This window comes from Bison bison, unplaced genomic scaffold, assembly GCF_000754665.1.
Source record: "Bison bison bison isolate TAMUID 2011002044 unplaced genomic scaffold, Bison_UMD1.0 scf7180017864105, whole genome shotgun sequence".
Taxonomy (NCBI): Eukaryota; Metazoa; Chordata; class Mammalia; order Artiodactyla; family Bovidae; genus Bison; species Bison bison.
Genome location: NW_011494677.1, coordinates 9358117 through 9378741, shown reverse-complemented (window position 1 = coordinate 9378741; position 20625 = coordinate 9358117). Strand labels below are relative to the sequence as shown.

The 20625-nt window shown below is 38.4% G+C and overlaps 1 protein-coding gene and 1 long non-coding RNA gene across 3 annotated transcripts in view; one reads left to right on the top strand and one right to left on the bottom strand.

Moving 5' to 3' along the window:
* LOC104987767 overlaps positions 1-3086 on the bottom strand; it is an 8670-nt gene extending 5584 nt beyond the window's left edge. Inside the window, exons 1-5 of one of the 2 annotated variants that reach the window (XR_825165.1) lie at positions 2962-3086; positions 1982-2088; positions 1543-1663; positions 1172-1396; positions 760-863 (exon numbers count right to left, since the gene is read on the bottom strand). This is a non-coding gene — a long non-coding RNA (uncharacterized LOC104987767). The remainder of the gene's footprint in view (positions 1-759; positions 864-1171; positions 1397-1542; positions 1664-1981; positions 2089-2961) is intronic. The other variant, XR_825166.1, reaches the window with a different exon arrangement.
* Positions 3087-3122: 36 nt separating this feature from the next.
* On the top strand, positions 3123-20046 carry ERI1 (exoribonuclease 1). Its single transcript, XM_010838825.1, has 7 exons — positions 3123-3481; positions 7365-7543; positions 8786-8996; positions 13547-13630; positions 14970-15079; positions 17848-17962; positions 19258-20046. The coding sequence occupies exons 1-7, from the start codon at positions 3374-3376 to the stop codon at positions 19498-19500; spliced, it is 1050 nt and encodes a 349-aa protein (XP_010837127.1). The 5' UTR covers positions 3123-3373; the 3' UTR covers positions 19501-20046.
* The last annotated feature ends 579 nt before the right edge of the window (positions 20047-20625 follow it).

The following is a 20625-nucleotide window of genomic DNA, read 5'->3' as shown; positions in this document are numbered from 1 at the left end:
AAAATTCATAAGGGAGTTTAGGCATTATAAAAATCAATAGTATTTTTTCTTACCACAAATAACCAACCTAAATAAGTATAATGTAAGATAATATACCATTCATAACAATAACAAAAGCCATAATGTGGCTAGGAAATTAACCAAGAACAGACAAGACTTCTATGGAGAAAACTATAAAAATTTTAAAGCATACAACATGGTCTGAATAAACAGTCATATGTTTCAACAGAAAGATTTATTATGTCAGTTCTCTTCAGGTTAATCTAGTGAATTCAATTTTAATGAGAAGCTTTATTGGATTTTAAGTACCAATGAATTTATCCTCAAATGTACATGAAAGACCAAAAACATAAAAGAGTCAAGCTAGTCTTGAAAAAGAGGGAGAATTTGTTTTATCAGATATTAATACATATTGCAGAGTCAAGCAATAAAAATAGTGTGGGAAGGGTGTAAGAACAGACACCACGGACTAACAGGACAGAGCTCAGATACAAACCCAAACATATAGAACTAAACATATATTGGCACCAGGCAGCCATGGGTAAACCACTCAGAAACAAATGGCATTCTACTCTGCCAAAGATCACATATCTAGTTCAGTCTAGAACAATTTACAAAACCTGGTATTCAACATACAGATCTATCATAGACAGTGGTTTCATCCCGGGACTTTAACGCTAAATGAAAGCAGGTATGTTTTTCACTGGGGTTAGTAAGAGAATAACTGATTCTAAAACCCCTTTTAGGCTTGGGCCATACCTGAAACATTTAGGGAGGCTCTCCTCCTTGAGCTGTCCAACTTGGGGAAGTCATTTTCTTAGGTGGAAGGCACTGGAATCATTGGGACTTTTCCCTAGGTGTACCTGGAGAGTAACAGCAAAATCACCATTTACAAAACATGGGTCTCCTGCATGCTGATACCATACAGTGAAAGGAAAGCGTGAGATATGGTGGTATTTCTTGAACATTCCAGGCACTTTGTCAGCTCTGGGCCTTTTCATTTGTTGTTTGCACTGCCTGCAATTCTCTTCCCTCAGAGAGCCTCAAAGTTGGCTCCTTCCCTCCTTCAGGCCTTTGCCCAAGTAGCACATCATCAAAGAGACCTCCCATAACCATTCTATTTACAATTGCAAGACCCTTTCCCACAGAATCATCCCCACCTTCCTCTTACCTGCTTAATTTTCCTCCATATGTAAATGTTTTGCTTATTTCTTTTGTTTGTTGTCTTTATTCCACTTCCTGAACATAAACTCATGCAGAATTTTTGTCATTTTGTTCAGTGCTCATTCCTGGCAGGTAGAAGGTGCTCCATACATCTTTGTTGAATGAATGAATGGTTATTGTATCTTAGCGTTCCCATAGATACTGGCAACAGTACTAAGGTATAGCTCATCATCTGAAGTGTAGATAAATGATCAATTGATTTGTTGATTGATAAATTTATTGATAAATATCAATCAATCCTTGATAGTGAATCTTAACAACTGAGATACAATAATCAAATCAAAAAGTTCAAGCAAACAATTTGTAGTTGGCACTTACAAATGTTCACATAACATGAATCCTGGTAAGTGTTTACTGGATCATTTTTTCTTGGAGAGAGATGCAATCAGCAATTCTTATTAATTTTCTATAGTTGCATGTCAAGACTCACAATCACTATCTGAAAAGAAAACAAATAAACCCTAGGAAAAAGAAATGATCAGAGTTGTGCCTTAGAAATCTTTGTGATTTTTAAGTCTATAAACCTTTGTTTATAAACACAAAGGTGAGTCTGCAGTTACAAGAGAAAAAATACAGTCCACTTAGAAAGAAGCAGGTGATTCCAAAAGTAAAAAATCAGTGGTAGATTTCCAATTGTGTCCCTTTTGCCGTTAGGGAATTATATGTCCTCACCCACTGCCATGTGCCTAGAAGTGATCCTATACTCATTAATTATTTTTATAATAATGCAGAATAACAAACCACCCCATTGGCTTACAATAAGCATTTAATTCTTTTCCCATAGTCTGCAGGTCAGCTGGGATGGTGCTGCTTCAGGATGTGGCCTTCCTGGACTTGTTTGTCTGAAAAAGTCTTTGTTTCATCCTGTGGAGTATAGAATTCCAAGCTGACATATTTGTTTTGCATTTTTAAGTTGTCATTTCATTTTCTTTTGGCTTGCACAGTTTCTAATGAGAAGTCTATGAAAACTTACTATTATTTCTCTGTGCATAATGTGCCTTTTTTCACCAGCTACTTTTAAGATTTTCTCTTTAAGCTTTTGAAGGGTCTAAATAGCTTTTCCTTTAGACCCCAGAGTCTAGGGCTAGTCACTACTAAGGCATGACACTTCGGGGGTCTCTATTGCATATTCCATTCAACAACTGTATTCAACAGTCTCCCCACTCTAGCTCCAGGGAACTCAAATGATTCCTTGTCCTGTGAGTTCTGAAAATTGTTTGGCTTACTGCTTCCCCATGATCTTTCCTGGCCTTGTGGAATAGTCACAGAACATATTCACTGATTTTTATTCAGTTAAAGATGCAGATTTCTGAAGCTTTTTCTCCATGAACTCGGCCTTATAAATTCCAACCAATTTGGTCTCCCCAAAATCCAATCCCCGTCTACTTCGTTTGGTAAGACCTGTCTTCTCAGGGAGACCCTAGGCTCTGCTTAAGTTCCCCTTGTGCTTGCAAACTGGAAACTGCCTCTGGACAGAGAGCCAGGGTCAACCCGGCTCATCCCTGGCTCATCTCATTTGTTTCTCTTCTTTCATGTAAAAGGACTGGAACTGCCTGCCGTCCGATGTCTGAAAACAGTTATTTTCACATACTTTGCTCAGTTTCTTAATAGTTCCAGACCTATTTCTTCTTGTCCAGTAGTGGGCGTCTTAAATGCCTTACGGAAAACGCAGATTGCTTTATAAATGTTATTCTCTGTGGTTAAAATTCACCTCTCTCAAGGGCAATCCTCGCTTACTTCTCAGGAGATGGTGATGGATCATTTCCTTTGGTGGTCTCCTCCAGGCACCAGAGTCCGGAACCTGGCGTAGCCTCCACTCCGCGCCGGCAGCGTTCTGTTTCTCCCGCGCGCGCGCGCCTCCCTCCCGCTTGGCTCCTCCCATCTTTCCTTTTGCCCCTCCCTCCTCGCTTCTCCAGCCCCCGTCAACGGAAGCCCTCTCGTTCCGTGCGCCGGCTCACTGCGCCTGCGCGGCGTCTGGACGCTTCACGTTCCCGGAAGTGGGAGGTCCCCGCTCGAGTTTGTGTGGACGCCGCCGCGGGAACGCCAGCCCGGTAATTTTTCAACCGAGAAAGTCGAGGCTTTCGAGGTTGGCCGGGTGAGACTGAGCGAGTGGAGGCTCCAGCAGCTCCCTTCTGACGTGACACGCGACATGGAGGATGAGCAGACCCTCCAGCCTGGCGACGAGGCCGTGGCTCCCGCGCGGCGCGCGTCTCCCGGGTCGGAGTGCGGGGACGAAGCCCAGCGTCCGAATCCTGAGGTGAGAATCCGCCCGCGTGCCCCTGAATTAAGAGGGTTTCCCGCGGGAACCGCAGCCTGTGCGCCCTGGGACCCTAGCCCCGGCCGCCTTCCCTGGCCTCAACTCCGGGAGCCGTTCTCTGGGGATAGTTGTCATTGAGCCCTTTCTAGTCCCAGGTACCGTCTGGAAGTAAGTCAACAGCCCAGACGAACTGAGTGTGCGAACTGAGGTTTTAGACGTTCTGGGTGGGAATTCTGCTCTAAACTTGCTGAGTTAACAATCGGTTACACGGTTGCTGTCGTCATTCCGGGTAGCCCTAGTCTGTAATTGGTAGTTTATGTTTTTAGAAATCTCACCCCAGCTCTAAGTGTATCACTCCTTAAGACCTTTAAGGCCATCTCCCAGCCTTGGCAGAAGGTAACTGTGCCTGTTGGCTGGAACTTCGTCTCTGGTTTTTGGACCATTTTACTCCTGCTTCGTATAAACATAATATATGAATGATGTTAATGATTTTGACAGCTCAGTAGTAGATCCTACAGTGACAAAGTTGTAAAGACGGTCTTAAAACGTCTTTAATCGTCTTCTTTGATAGGTATAATTATTGTTGACTAGCTGCAGACTGTAAATAATACCAAAACTGGTCATTTTCTATTAATATACAAATGCTGAGTGCCTCGTAGTGTGGGTAGTTGGAGGAGGCGTCCAGACTTCTGCTCTTTCCACCTACAGCCAATTCTCCACATAGCAGCTGGAATAATCTTTAGTAACATGAATCTGACTGGGTTTCTCCCATCCTGAATCTTCAGTTTGCTGGCCCCAGGACTTGGCTCCTTCCTCCATTGTTAGCTGTACCTCTTCCCTTTTGCTCTCAGTGGCCACCATCCTTGGTGTCATGGTGGGTGGTCTTTCTTGTTAAAGGTCTTTTGTGTGCTTTCTTTGCCCTGAGTCTTGGAACAGTTATCTGGTTCACCTTATGATGCTACTTTCAAAGAGGGCTCCATATCTCTTCTCTCTAAAGAACCATTTCTACTCCACCATCCTTCTTCAGTTTAAGATACTGTCAATAACATCATCATGTGAGTTGGTACAAAAATAATTTTTAAAAGTTTATGTTTAATGAGAGTAGCGTGATTGAATACACTTTACTTTAATATCTTAAAACTTTGAGCTAAAAAAAAAAAACAAAACTTTGAGCTATAGTGACTCAAGGCCTGAATCTGTGTTCCTGGTTGGTTTTAGTGACTGTCATATTTGTTAAAAACCTGTTGTTGGATGCTTTTAATAAATGATGATACAGTCCTTTTGTTTTCAGGCTTAAGTAAGCAAGTTTGGATTTCAGCTAAGTAAATTTTTATTATATCAACAAAAGTGTTTTCATAAATGAATAGGTATTACATTTTTATGTTTTTAATGAAGTAGGTTCAGATTTCATCAGAACTCTTCTTTGGGAAGGATTTTAATCAAGTTTAATTCTGCCTTTAATTTCTTTAATGTGTAGATTCGGAGGCTTTTTAAAAAAATAGGTAATGTGCAGGGGGTTTTTGGGCAATAAAATAATGGAAATGTTTCCAAAACATCTATTTCCTAAATGTTCTTGCCACAGAAAAGGTTTCTTTTGATCATGGTTGCTTCCATATTGTACAGATACTCTCATTTGAGATAATATAACCTATGTAACCATTTACTGGGACATGTGAAAATTGCAAAATGTCAAAGTAGCATGAAGTTGAATATTCCTTCCTATACAGTGGAGTCTGTGCTTACTTTCCTCATTGTATGGCTGATACTTCATGACATTGGACAGATGGACTGAGACATTGGGGAGGGTGCCGTTGTCAATCCGTGTATTACGTGGTAAACTAACCTTGTGTTTTTGTAGATTCATAATACATATAGGGTTTTAAATACTTTCTGCTTCTTAGTGGATTGTCTTGAATGACTTTCTTTGGAAGTTTGTGTAGACTGAAGTTTGTGAGAACTGCACCTTGACCGTGTCCTGAACTTCACCGAAGGAGGAGGACTAGAGTTGGACGCAGGGGAGGAGACAGAACTTTCTTTATTGAAATCATGATTTATAACATATTTAGAAGAGGCCTCTTACGTGTGGGTAATTTTTGTAACTACAGTTTTAGATAAAAATAAAGCATGTGAGTAGGAGAGAGGACTTAACCAAAGAGAAAAGTCACTTAAATTGACTGAGACATCTGTTTTGGTAGGCAAACTGTTGTTCAGTGTAGAATCTAAATTTTAACCTGATTGAAGATGGAGTTTAAAATTCACTCTAAGTATAAAGACAAAGGATGAATTAGGAATCCTGATTATATTCTAATGATAAAGTAGCCCAGCATTGTAAATTTATTATTGAAAGCAAATTATTTTCTTTACCTTTAAGTCAAAGATCTGTGAAATAAGGTTTCTAAAACATTTATTATCAAGTAACTTCAATATAATTATTCTTCACTTTACAGACAGTTCATACATTGGAATTCCTGACCTCTTCCTCAGAGGAGATGGGAGTATTTCTAGCACTGTCTGCTAAACGTGTGTTACAGTAAATGGAGAGCTAAGAGTGAGAGATAGTCCCTGAGTCATCAGGATTGGTTCTGACTCGGAGACTGTGGCCTTTCCATGGTTATCCTTCCTTAATGTGTAATTAAAGTTCACATGGGGACAGTATGGTAAACTATAACTAACAAGTTTTGTATAGATTGCTAGTAAACTCCAAAGTATTTTTGAAAATTCTGGAACATACCTAATATTTATGACATTGCATGTGGAAAATAACTTGTAAATGAATCTTTGGAGCTTAACATTTTAGTAATTTGGGGGTTACCTGTGGTGTGATTAGAGTCGAATTATGTCTTTCTCAACTTTAATTTAAGAAAGGAAGAACAATTTATAATGTAGTAACTATAGTTCTCCTGAATAATCTCTCTCTCTCTCTCTCAGTGTGTGTGTGTGTGTGTGTGTGTGTGTGTGTGTTTAACTTTTGGAAATTGTGTGTTTTGAAACAATGTGTTTTCATCTTTGCTTTGGGTAATAACATGTTTTGGATTAGATTTCTGGCCATTTTATTTTTATATTGGCCAGTTTCTGTTAACTTTGTGAAACGAAGTCAGGCTAAAAATTCTCAGGAAGACACTCATTTATATGTGTTGAATGTTGTGAAAGTTTATTTAAAAATTGGTTCATTTGTAAATTTTAGAATATTGTTTGTGAAAAGGTCTAACCTTCAGTCTGTGATGGTAATGTTTATTGATAGCCATGGTAGGTATGGATTTGTCCATTATGGTGATGCCAGTGGTAAAGAATCTGCCTGCCAGTGCAGGAGTTGTGGGTTCAATCCCTGGGTCAAGAAGATCGCCTGGAGAAGGGAATGGTAACCCACTCCAGTATTCTTGCCTGGAACATTCCATGGACAGAGGAGCCTGGTAGGCTACAGTTCATGGGGTTGCAAAGTGTCAGATACCACTGAGCAACTAAGCACATGGTGTGTGTGGCATTGGGAACCTGATATACTTGATTTCATTTAATCCTTATAACGATGTCTCCCACCTACTGTTTATCATTACCAATACTAAATACCATTTGAGATACTTATTATTATATCTTGAAGATCAGAGGCTAATAAATAATTACCCAAGGTTATGCAACTAGTAAATAATCAGCCGGGGGCTCTGTCCTGAGGTTGTTCTGACTCCCAGCACCAGGGATATTTTTACTTAGCTTCTTTTCCTGTAAGAAGCCTCACGACTCAGAAGACAGCAGGGTAAATTGTTCCAGAAACACATCTTTATTCTTCCTATGCCCTTTTATTGAACATATAGCACAAAGAGGCCTTAATCTTTAAGATGCTTATACTAACTGTAAACTCTGTATATACCCACACTTTATTTTTTTGTAGAAAAAGCAACGGTGTAGACTTGATGGCCAAGAAACAAAAACATCTACGTTGATTACCTCCAGTGCAAATGATTTCAGTGACCCAGTTTACAAAGAAATTGCAATTACGAATGGTTGCATTAACAGAATGAGTAAGGAAGAGCTCAGAGCCAAACTTTCAGAATTCAAGCTTGAAACCAGGTAACTAAAAATAACTTTCAAATTGCAAAAGTAGTACACGTTCATCCTAGAAAAGCTTGAAAACACTGACAAAAATCATCTGTAATGATTAGTTATCAGCTGATTAGTTATCAGGATTTTTCATGGGTAAGATTCCTCTTCAGTGGTAATTTCAAAAGGAAAACAAAAGATTTCTAACAGTCACTAATTGGTGATGTGACCAAAATGTCTTCCTTGTCACTTCCCATTAGTTACAGTTTTTAGATCCTCTTATTTTTACTACCATTTTCTATTTGCTAGACCCTCTAGGACTCAACCAAGTAACAATGAAGGACTTTAGATATTTTGAAGAAACACATACTATTTGATGAACCAGTGTGACTGCCTTTACCCACCATAGTTATCTGTTTAGAACAATCTTGTCCCACCTTCTGTTTGTAGAACATATATTTTAAAAATAACTGTAGGGACTTCCCTGGCAGTCCAGTGGTTAAGACTCTAAGCTTCCACTGCAGGTTCAGTTTCTAGTTGGGGAACTTTTATCCTGCATGCCACGCAGCATGGCCAAAAAAAAAAAACAAAACTGTAAAACTGAATCTCCTAAATCATATTTTACCCATGGTAAATTAGAAATCTTATTCGAGTTAAGAATCTGTTGACTGTGGCAGTGTTCTCCTGGGCATGGTTTATTTTAGGATGTCTCCTAAATGAATTTGCCTAGTTAAATAGCTAAGGGGCATTCAACTTTATATACTAGGCTCATAATACCTTTAAGGTCACATGGATTTTTTTTTTTTTTTTAAGTTATCTAACTTAAAAAAGCCAAAGCAAGGAAAAAGCATAATAAATTTAATTTGCCTGAATTTTTATTCTCTGAAATTTGTGTTTGGTCAGTAGAATAATTCAGTATTAATTTCAGTTTTTGTATCCTGTATGTTATCTTATTATATAAGGCAATAGGGCTAGGTAGGTGGTATATGCCAGCAAAGCTTCTGGTGTGAAAGACCAATATATAGTTTGTATACTGTACAAGAAAAATGAAAAATTACATGTGAAGGAAAATATTGATGCCATATTAGATGTTCTGTTTTAGTTAGTTGGTTGCTGACTTAGCTCTGATTCCTGCTTTCTTTACCTTCATTTTGGCTAACATTTGCTAAGTTAGGCTGTGACTATCAGTGTTCAACCAGTGCCAGCAAGTAGGAGTTCACATTCTTGTCTGTAAAATTACTTAAGAGTTCATTTTATTCTTATTTTCAATAGAGGTGTAAAGGATGTACTAAAGAAGAGACTGAAAAACTATTACAAGAAGCAGAAGCTGATGTTGAAAGAGAGCAATTGTGCTGACAGTTACTACGATTACATTTGTATTATTGACTTTGAAGCCACTTGTGAAGAGGGAAACCCACCTGAGTTCATACATGAAATAATTGAATTTCCTGTTGTTTTACTGAATACTCATACCTTAGAAATAGTAAGTGAATTGTTATATTTTAATTTTTGTTTTACCAGCAGCTGTTCTGGGGTTGACTAGTAAGGTGGAGGATTCCATTTGCTGTTTTAGTTAGAATTCTAAAGAGGGGGTGTTTGCTCTTGATTCATTCTTAATAGATGAGCTATAATAATTTCAGAGTCTGCTGCTCTCCTTTTCCAGTAGCTTAAAAAAACACAAAACCCGCTGATGCCTGGCCCTTGTCCCAAAGATTAGTTGTTCTATGGTGGGGCCCCTAGCATCAGCTTTTATTTTTTTTTCTTTAAAGCTCAGTTGGTATGTAGTCAGGTTGAGAACTACTGCAGTAGACTACTGTATACTCTGATCTATAAAAATGCTAAGGTACAGAAATTACCTTTCAACTTAAAACCAGTTAGCTTTCTGATGAAAAGTTTATGGGTGAAACAACTCTTGTAACCTTGGCTTTTAAGCCATGTGACATACATGCATTGTTAGCTCAGGAGTTCAACAGGATCCCTCCAAATAAATGCCATTTGCCTTGTAAAATCTGACCAAGGATTGTAACTGCTCATCTGTACAGAGGTACCACTTTTATGGTATCCCCAGTTGCCACACACTGGGAATAAATATAAAGAGGCTTTGTGCATTAAAATACACAGCATTTTTTCCTTTGTGCCGTTTGAAGCCTCTTTAGTTATAGTCTTAATCAGCCCATTTAAATAATTCCTTGTCCAAAGCAGATTAAAGGTCAATAAATTAAAAGAAGGCTTCCCTGGTAGCTGAGCTGGTAAAGAATCCACCTGTAATGCAGGAGACCCTGGCTTGATTCCTGGGTTGGGAAGATCCCCTGGAGAAGGGAGAGGCTACCCACTTTAGTATTTTTGGGCTTCCCTAGTGGTTTAGCTGGTAAAGAATCTGCCTGCAGTGCAGGAGACCTGGGTTCAATCCCTAGGTTGGGAAGGGATCAATTCTACAGGTTCAGTCCCTGGAGAAGGGAATGGCTACCTACTCCAGTATTCTGGTATAATTAAAAGAAAAAATTTTAACAGTTATGAAAAATCATCTTGCATAATTCACTAGGTCTTACTTTCTCAGTGATGGATGAGGCGCTTGCCACTCTCCTCCCACATTTAGACATGAATGATTCATTGCTTTCTACTGTGTTGTTCCCATCACGTTGTTGTTCAGTCGCTCAGTTGTGTCCAACTCTGAGACCCCGTGGGCTGAAGCACACCAGGCTCCCTGTCCTTCACTATCTCCCGGAGTTTGCTCAGACTCAGTGATGCCATCCAACCATCTCATCCTCTGTCATCCCCTTCTCCTCCCACCTTCAATCTTTCCCAGCATCAGGGTCTTTTCCAATTAGTTTGTCTTTGCATCAGGTGGTCAAGTATTGGAGTATTGGAGCTTCAGCTTCAGCATCAGTTCTTCCAATGAATATTCAGTATTGATTTCCTTTAGAATTGACTGGTTTGATCTCCTTGCAGTCCAGGGGACTCTCAGGAGTCTTGTCTAGCACCACAGTTCAAAAGCATAGATTCTTCAGTGCTCTGCCTTCTTTATGGTCCAACTCTCACATCTGTACATCACTACTGGAAAAACTATAGCTTTGACTGTAAGGACCTTTGTTGGCAAAGTGATACCTCTGGTTTTTAATATGCTGTCTAGGTTTGTCATAGCTTTTCTTCCAAGGAGCAAGTGTGTTTTAATTTCATGGCTGCAATCCCATCACATACAAACTCGTCATTTTTCACACCATAAAAAGCCTTAGCTTGATGCCACTTCCCTGACAACTACCCTGTGTCTTTGTTCCTCTATAGCAGATTTCTTTATAAAAGTTATATACACGTTTGTCTCTGTTTCCTCCCATTCTCTTAAATCCCCACCACTTATAGATGTAACTTATGTATTCCATCCCATCACTCCACTAAAATCACTCCTCAGTGTCATCTTTGACCTTTACCTAAGTCCTGGTGGAACTGACCACTCCCTCTTTGAAACACTTTCTTCAGGGGACTGCCAGTACCCCTCATTGTCCTACATTTTTGCCAGCCTCACTGGGTTCCCTTTCACAATTTCCTTTGCTGTTTCCTCTTCTTCCAACTTCCTAGTATTGGATGCCATAGGTTCAATCCCAGGTCCTCTTCTCTGTATATGCTTTCTCCCTTAATGAACTCATCTATCATCTAGTTCCATAGCTTTTAGAAATTCCATAGAAACTGGTATCTTCTGAATATATATCTCCAACCTCATCCTCTATCCAAAATCCAGGCTGTCACTTAACATCTCTACTTGGACATCTAAACAGCCATCCTAACGTGTCCCAGACTGAATTTACTGTCAACTTGTTTTATCTTCAGCCTTTCCGGGCTTGAGTGCTGGGAACTCAGTCTTTCTGCTTGCTCACGAAACGTTGGCATCATCTTTGACTCCTATTCTTTTGCATCACACATCTAGGCTATCAGCGACTCTTGTTTGTTCTGCTTTCAGTGTTTCCAGAACCAGCCATTTAACTGCATTGCTATGACTGTAGTTTGAGCCCCATTGATTTCTTGTCTGGGTTTACTGCATTTGTTCACCATTTAACCAGTCTCTGCTTCTGTCTAAGGGCTTTCCTTGATAGCTCAGTTGGTAAAGAGTCTGCCTGCAATGCAGGAGACCCCGATTCAATCCTGGGTCAGGAAGATCTGCTGCAGAAGGGATAGGCTACCCACTCCAGTATTCTTGGGCTTCCCTTGTGTCCTTGTTCCCTACCGCCAGTTCTCAATTTAGTGACCAGTGAAAGTTGCTCAGTCGTATCTGACTCTTTGCAACCCCATGGACTATACAGTCCTTGGAATTCTCCAGGCCAGAATACTGGAGTGGGTAGCTCTTCCCTTCTCCAGGGGGTCTTCCCAACCCAGGGATCAAACCCGGGTCTCCTGCATTGCAGGCGTATTCTTTACCAGCTGAGCTATGAGGGAAGCCCCTTTAGTGACCAGAGTGCGCCTTATAAAATGTAAGTCATATAATTTCATTCCTTTGCTCACAACTCTTTTATGGGTCCCCATTTAACTCAGAATAAAAGTGATATTCCTTTTACAATCTGGCCTCTAGTTACCTCTGATTACAGCGTGTTGACCTGCTTGCTGCTTCTCAGAAATGCCAGGCATGCTCCACCCCCTCACCTCCCAGAGCTTTAGCTCAAATTCCTTTCCTCCAGAGATCTTGCTGCTCATTTCCTTCCTCCCACCCATCCTTCCAGGCTTTCCTTCCTTCCAGGCCTTCCTTAACTCTTGCCTTCTAAATAAAGTCTAACTGGTTCTCTGTTCAGTCTGAACACCCCCAGACACCAGTGTTTCTGATCCTTCGTTTCTACTCTTATTTTTTAAGAACCTTCATCACCTTTTAACTTACTATGTAATTTATTTAAGTAATTACTCAGTATTTGGTCAATGAATGCATAGTTAGTTCTCTGGCATCATTCTGTTACAAATGTTAAATAATACCAGCTTGTAATGGTAAGAGATACTGGATTTTTTTTTAAAGATTTTCATATAAAATTATGAAATAAAATCCTGATACTTAAAAGGATAGACTTCATTTATCTAAGAAATCCAAGAGGTAGAATTTTTTCTTTTGAAATATGTCTGATAAGTAAAGGACATCTCTTAACTTTAGACGTTCAGATGTTCTTTGCTGTTCTTTCACTCTTTTACAATTATTAACTATTGATAATTCATCTGCTTAATAAACAGGTGTGTAAAAAGAATTTTGTAAACACTTATTTTTTCTTAAATTTTTAATCTTCTATTATAAGGAATATTCTTTGTCTTTTCCTTCATAGCTACCTAGTGTTAATAATTGCTGCCAATTGTCTTTAATTTGAACAAGTATCTTAGTGTGATCTGGTTTAGGGAAGCAGCATTGGGCTAAAGGAAGAAGCACTTAGATCTGAGCCTGATGATAACAGTTCTGTCCTTACTGAGTTCACAGAGTTGTTGTGAGCACAAAATAAGAATGCAAACGTGAAAGCTTCTTCAAGAGGTTAAACATTGCTAAAATAATCAGTGCTGTTACTACGCTTTAAACTGCTTCATGTCATATAGTTAAATTTTGATTACTCAGAATTCAGTTTAATGAAATCTTAATATAAAAATAAGATCTAATTAGGAGTGAATGAGAGCAGGAATCTGAACTAATTTATTGTAACTGCAAACTGGCATTTCTTCAGCATACTTTCTGTTATTTAAAAAGCTCTTAATATCTTCAACTAGAGGTTGCATTAATAGGCTTTACATTTCCAAAATATTATAAGCAAAATCATCAGTGTTTTGCTCCTCTGGTTAAACTTTGGTTTGAAGACTTCAGATACTTGTTCTGTCTTAAACGTTTGTAAAGTGTGAAACATAATTTTTTAATTAAAAAATCAGAGTAATTTGGGAATAGGGCATTATCCTTAAATTGTTAAAACTGTAGTCTCTGCCTTAACCACCTGTAAGGTTACAACCCAGTGTGGCTGATGTTGTCATATATTATGTCATGTATCTTAAGTCATAGAAATACTTCAATTTGCTGTCCTTCCCTTATAGGAAGATACGTTTCAGCAGTATGTGAGACCAGAGATTAACACCCAACTTTCTGACTTCTGCATCAATCTAACTGGAATTACTCAGGTTATCATTCTGTGTTCCTTTTTCTAGAGTTTGAAGGAAGTTTTGAAATTAGGGATTTATTTCATAAAATTATTGTTGTAAACAATTAAATGTGAGACTTTCCTTTCTTGGTAAAGATCTTTTGCTTTGTAATACTTAGAAAACAGGAAAGCACATTTTATACCTGATAAGATTTTTTTTCAGCCATTCCTTTTAAAGTGTTGTAATGATGAATCTAAGCATTTCATTTGTTTGGAGCATTAGTGAAGAAAGAGTTAAGTTACCATGCTGCACTTGGGGATGAAGTTTTAAAATATATCTGTTTACAACCTGGTTTTATATATAATGTAATTTTTTTTAGGTCTCTGATTTTTGGTTGTATTCTAATATGGCAGGCCCTTTGTCCATTTACTTAGTTGCTTTATTCATTCGTTCAGCAAATATTTGAGGGTGTGCTATAATATCTGCCGAGCTACAAGAGATACAGAAATAGTCAGGATAGTCTCTCCTCAGCTCGCTTAGCAATTGTAGGTTGGGGGAACTGACACAAAGAAACAGTGGTCACAGTATGGTTAGGAAGACTGATAGTCAGTGTTTCCTCAGGGTGTCATGGGCCCCTGTAGAAAGACCTTTCTCTGACAAAGGGAACGGAGGACTGTCCTGGGCAAAACTCAAGTTGGTGAGCTTGGACAGAGTCACGATGGGTAAACAGATGTAAAAGAATGACTGGGCATTTCAGGTGTGAAGGGCAGCACTTTTAAGTGCTTCAGGATGGTTCAGGTGTCTTATGGGCTGATGAGAAAATGGTCACAAATAAAGCTGAAGTAATAGAGATGAGCTATATCATGAAGGGTCTTATGTGTCTTTTTGTCTGGAAAGCCTTGGGGAGTGTTTGGAGGATTTTAAGTATGAAAGTGATGTGATGGATGATTTACATCTTAGGAAGATGGATGTAGTATGTTTTGGAAAGATGTGAGCTTTGAGGTGTGGAGACACTGTAGAGGGCCAGGGCTTTCAGCTAAGAAGAGATTCCCCTTTTCTCCCCTCTGGAGAATCGGGAAGCCACTAGGTTGAGGCCTGAAAAAAAGAGAATGCCTGCGGATGATCTTAAATCTTCATTTGGGGACGATTGTATACTTCAGTTGAAAGCAGTTCCTAATATTTGGCTATAAACAATTTTTAATTGTCTTAAAATTGGAATTTTGGGTGAATCTTAGCCTAAGAAACCATAGAGTTCAAAACATCATAGATAAGACTGTGTCCTGTTCTTTCATGTCCCTCCAGTGTTTGTGTGCTGAGTATTTTGGAGGACTGCATGTAACTACCGTGATTTTTGTGTGTTTTACTTTCATATCCTCAGGATCAAGTAGACAAAGCCGATACCTTCCCTCAGGTACTGAAAAAAGTCATTGACTGGATGAAATTGAAGGAATTAGGGACAAAGTATAAATATTCCATATTAACAGATGGGTAAGTATTTAGGAAATTTATCTTAATCTGCTTTTTAAGATTAAAGGTGTCCTTATTCATCTAACTTTTAGAATAACCACAGAAAATATTTCCTGAAGGAGCCCCCACCGCAGACAGTAGTTTTCCTTTCATATCCTTATCCTTAGTTAAATTTTTAAGTCCTTGGGGTCAAAGCATTTGACTGTGTGGATCACAATAAACTCTGGAAAATTCTGAAAGAGGTGGGAATACCAGACCACCTGACCTGCCTCTTGAGAAACTTATATGCAGGTCAGGAAGCAACAGTTACAACTGGACATGGAACAGATTGGTCCCAAATAGGAAAAGGAGTACATCAAGGCTGTATATTGTCACCCTGCTTGTTTAACTTATATGCAGAGTACATCATGAGAAACGCTGGGCTGGAAGAAGCACAAGCTGGAATCAAGATTGCTGGGAGAAATATCAATAACCTCAGATATGCAGATGACACCACCCTTATGGCAGAAAGTGAAGAGGAACTAAAAAGCCTCTTGATGAAAGTGAAAGAGGAGAGTGAAAAAGTTGGTTTAGCTCAACATTCAGAAAACTAAGATCATGGCATCTGGTCTCATCAGTTCATGGGAAATAGATGGGGAAACAGTGGAAACAGTGTCAGACTTTATTTTTCTGGGCTCCAAAATCACTACAGATGGTGACTGCAGCCATGAAATTAAAAGACGCTTACTCCTTGGAAGGAAAGTTATGACCAACCTAGATAGCATATTCAAAATCAGAGACATTACTTTTCCAACAAAGGTCCATCTAGTCAAGGCTATGGTTTTTCCAGTGGTCATGTATGTGAGACCAGTGGTCATGTATGTGAGAGTTGGACTGTGAAGAAAGCTGAGCACCAAAGAACTGATGCTTTTGAACTGTGGTGTTGAAGACTCTTGAGAGTCCCTTGGACTGCAAGGAGATCCAACCAGTCCATCCTAAAGGAGATCAGTCCTGGGTGTTCTTTGGAAGGAATGATACTGAAGCTGAAACTCCAGTACTTTGGCCACGTCATGCAAAGAGTTGACTCATTGGAAAAGACCCTGATGCTGGGAGGGATTGCAGGCAGGAGGAGAAGGGGACGACAGAGGATGAGATGGCTGGATGGCATCACCGACTCGATGGACATGAGTTTGGGTGAACTCCAGGAGTTGGTGATGGACAGGGAGGCCTGGCGTGCTGCAATTCATGGGGTCGCAGAGAGTCAGACACGATTGAGTGACTGAACTGAACTGAGGGGTCAAAGAAAGGAGCGAAAGAAATAACAGTCTGATCCAGGACTAGAAGAAGATTAAATATTAATATGCAAAATCTAAATGGTTTTATTGTTTTTATCACAACACTTCTTGCTCAAAAAAGTCCAAACTCTTCAGTCTGGCTTTCAAGGTTCTCATCTAATCCCACCCTACCTGTGTAGCCTAATCCTCCTGCTGTTTCTCTTTTTCACTCCAGTCAGGCTGACACATGAATCACAGGGGTTTATCCTTCCTCTGTGTATGCATGCAACTTTCCTCTCTGCTGGAAGGTTCCCTTCCTTCACTATTTACTTCATTACTCAAAGCCCACCTTGTGTTTTACTCCAGACATTATAACTCATGTTGATATTTCTGTTGAAGTCTTACAGCCTCTGCAATAGGTACCGTTCATGTTGGCATCTGACTAAATATTCTGATATCTAAACTTTATGTGTGTAAGATTTATGTTTGCAAGGAAATTAACAATCCTTTCAGAGCAAGAGGTTTTGCAACGTGAGAATCTTCCATATTGCTTACTGTAGTGCTGAGCTTGAAACTATGCTTCCTAAGCATTAGTTACAGGAACAGTCAAGTATGGACATCAGAGCGATTAAAACAGGGATTAGAAATGGAAATTTGTGAAAACATTGATGAGCCTATTTAGAAATCTATTAACTGATTTTTGGGATAAATGAGTAGTGTCCCTGCTTAATTACACAGGTATCTCTGTTATAACATGGTGTGTGCAGTTCTATAAAACCTTGCATTCTGGGACAAATTGTTCAAAATCTGTGCAATTTTGTAACCAGAGGACTAAAAAAAACAGTAATTGATATACCTCCAGAGATAATTTGGACAGTACAGGCAAGCAGCCTGGGGTCTATGGAAGTCACCTCAGAGGATGTTACAAGTACACAGAAGCCAGAGGATCGTGGGGGCAGGCACTTGTCTTTAATTTTCTTGAAAGTACTCCACTTGCCATTACAGCAGCTGAGTTGAGAAGTTTTCTTTTTTCTTTCTTACTGAAGAGTATGATTTCAACTGCTTCAATTCTGACTCCTTTGGCTGAGGAAAAACTGTATGAAGCAGCACAGTTTCCACATGATACAGTCAGGATTCTTGGTTTGTGTTGAAGAAGCATGTACTGTGGCAGAACAAATTGTGTTCTAACTACTTGACATCATCTGTGTTTCTCTCAAGTATTTTGTTCATTTGTTTGTAGTTTTTGTTTTATTTCAAAGCATACCCTCAAAGACCTTCCTAATGTGATAAACCTGGCATTAAAAGGAAGCTGGGTAATTCTTTAGAGTTGTGAAAAAATGCTCAAGAGGATAGAGGGGAAGTTTATTTTTGAGTTATTGTGGAGAAAAGAGAAGTTAGTTTTCTGAGCTTGATGTTATGTGTAAATATAAGAAGGACGATGTATAAATAAAAATGAATAGAATGACTTAAGATCCTCATTTTAAAGAATGGTATGGCATGTATTTAATTCAGTTTTCTTTCCTCTTTCGACTTAAGTTCATGGGATATGAGTAAGTTCTTGAACATTCAGTGCCAGCTAAGCAGGCTCAAATATCCACCTTTTGCCAAAAAGTGGATCAATATTCGAAAGTCATATGGAAACTTTTACAAGGTAAGATTACTATATTGATTATATTGCTCTTGATAAATTTATTATATTTTGCATGTACATAAAGTTGTAATTTACTAGGGACTTTTCACAGAAAAAGATCATATAATTATTAATCAGATTCTAAATAGTTATGTTCATGTGAGTTTAGAAAAATAAGCTATCTTCCTCACTCAACCTGTTACTCAAACAGGGTAAATGTATACGTATTGTTGTTCAGTTGCTAAGTCTTTGTGACTTTGTGACCCCATGGTCTGAGCTTCCCTTTCCTTCATTATCTCCCAAATTCTGCACACGCCCATGTCCACTGATGATCTTTAGTAACAGATTTGAAACTGAAATATATGGCTTGCTTCTGGAACAAACACTTCATACTGATTTTTAATTTTAGCAAAATTAATATGTGTGTGCAGTATGAATTTTTTAAAATACTAAATAATACTGCAGGTCTTAAATAGCAGTCTTCCCCCATGGCCCTTACCAGTACTGGTTCCATTTCTCCCAAACACTTGCAGTTTTTTAAGCTATTTCTTCTCATATTAACCTTCCTATTTCTAAATTATATATTTATGCTATTTCTTGAGTTTTCAGTCTGAGTTATCTGTTGAGTTCATGCAGTGGACAGCGAAGATTTAGCTCCATTAAAAAGCGACCATTCCTGCCTATCCTTCCCCTCCCTGCATCTTTCTAACCCAGTCACATTAGCTTTATAATCATTATTCAGTGTTTACATTTCTAATGACTGTGGAGAGTGTTCACAACTTTCAATCAGATTGTTTGCTTTTTTTGTTGTTGCATTTTAAGAATTCTTTATACATTCTAGATGTTAATCCCTTTTCATATATGTGATTTGTAAATATTTTCTTCCATTCTGTGGGCTGCCTTTTCCCTGTGGTGATAGTATCATTTGATATATAAAAATTATAAATACTGTCAGTCAATTAAAATAATACATTACAGAAAAATACCATGCAAAACAGTTTGTGTTAAAACAGTAGGGCTTCAACTTAGCTGTTCAGAACAATGTATTTCCTTTCATAAATAATTAAGTTACCAAGCTGCAAACTTTTTGTTTTATGGACTCCATCTGTTTATGTATATTTGTATTTAAAACTCTAAGATCATTTTTTTTTCTAAGTCTGAGAATTTTATTTGCTTCATTTGATCTAGGAGTATTTGCCCTTTGCCTAAATTTTTACTATTTTGCCTATTACTGTTAATTTTCGGCCTCTTATTTTCCACTTCATTGAGACTTTCAAAATACTAAAGAATTATTCACTGAGCTGTTCGTGTTTCAGGTTCCTCGAAGCCAAACTAAGCTGACAATAATGCTTGAAAAACTCGGAATGGATTACGACGGGCGGCCCCACAGTGGTCTTGATGACTCTAAGAACATTGCACGAATAGCAGTTCGAATGCTGCAGGATGGATGTGAACTCCGGGTTAACGAGAAGATGCATGCGGGGCAGCTAATGAGTGTGTCCTCTTCACTACCAATAGAGGGCACTCCAGCGCCACAAATGCCACATTCCAGAAAATAACCGCATTTTTGCCCTTTTGCCTGTGGATCACTCACTGTAACTGGAGCTGCTACAAAGAGGTAGCAGATGAATACCTATTGAATTAGTCCTGCAGTGCAAAATTTAAGCACCTTAAACATTTAAAATCTTATTACAATAATAGGTATATGCATACATATGTGAACAGATTCCATGGGAGGGCATATTGAATTCCTTGTCACCAGCACTTTTGATATGAGCAGTATTTGTTACACAGTAACAGTTCCTGCTTAGAATTGAATTTTATAATTTAAGGTGTCCAACATGTGTTCCTTTGGGTTTAAAATGCAAAGGTTTATTGGCTCTCCCCTTGAATGTCATATCTTACTGATGTTAAAATATGTGATGTATTTCTACAGTAACATCATTAGATCAGATCATTTCTTCAAAAGCAGAAGAGATCCGAAAGGTGGGCCTTTATCTACTAGCCTTTGGGTTTTAAGAATATCACAGTCCTTTTGATTTTTGAAGCTTATTTGTGAACATGAGCTGTGAGTGGTAAATTTCATAAAGAACTTAGTAAACATATCTGTGTTTTGTTTTTTGTTTTTTCTTTAATTTATAACTGGAAGGCTCGTGATAGTTTATAAGATCTGGTTAAAAATTCAGTTACTGATGAGGTCAATGGAAAGTCAAAAGAAAATCTCATTTAAAGGAATATAAGGGCTACAGCTTGAAGTTTATAATATATAGATAAATCATTGAAGTCTTGGATTTGGTTTTTTGGTTCCTCTCCCTCTTGTGACATATCTGCCCTGTTTCTTAAATCTAAGAAACCATGCTTTGAATTAGACTTTCAAGGTCACTACTTAATTTTGCATTTGTATTCAACATTGTGAGTGAGGTTAATAAAGTCGAATAATACTTTCTACCATATCTTATGTTTTATTGTTAAAAACTGATTTTACATAGTGAGTGACCACCAAATGTTGAAAAGTTCATTCTTAACTAATTCTGAGAACAAAAATGTGTGTATATAGTTGATAAAGTGAAATTCTCCTAATCTAGAAATACTTATTTTCAGAATTGGATTTCCCACTGTAACTTTCCTGAAACAATTTCATTAGCACTGCTTCTTTTCATTCACTTCCTAATAGTAATTGTGAT

What these genes read in the sequence shown, in the direction of transcription:
- ERI1 (XM_010838825.1), top strand. Translation starts at nt 3,374, where the DNA reads ATGGAGGATGAGCAGACCCTCCAGCCTGGCGACGAGGCCGTGGCTCCC. An exon ending in GAATTCAAGCTTGAAACCAG is followed by an intron (nt 7,544 to 8,785) that starts GTAACTAAAAAT and finishes TATTTTCAATAG; the next exon opens with AGGTGTAAAGGATGTACTAA. An exon ending in CATATGGAAACTTTTACAAG is followed by an intron (nt 17,963 to 19,257) that starts GTAAGATTACTA and finishes TTCGTGTTTCAG; the next exon opens with GTTCCTCGAAGCCAAACTAA.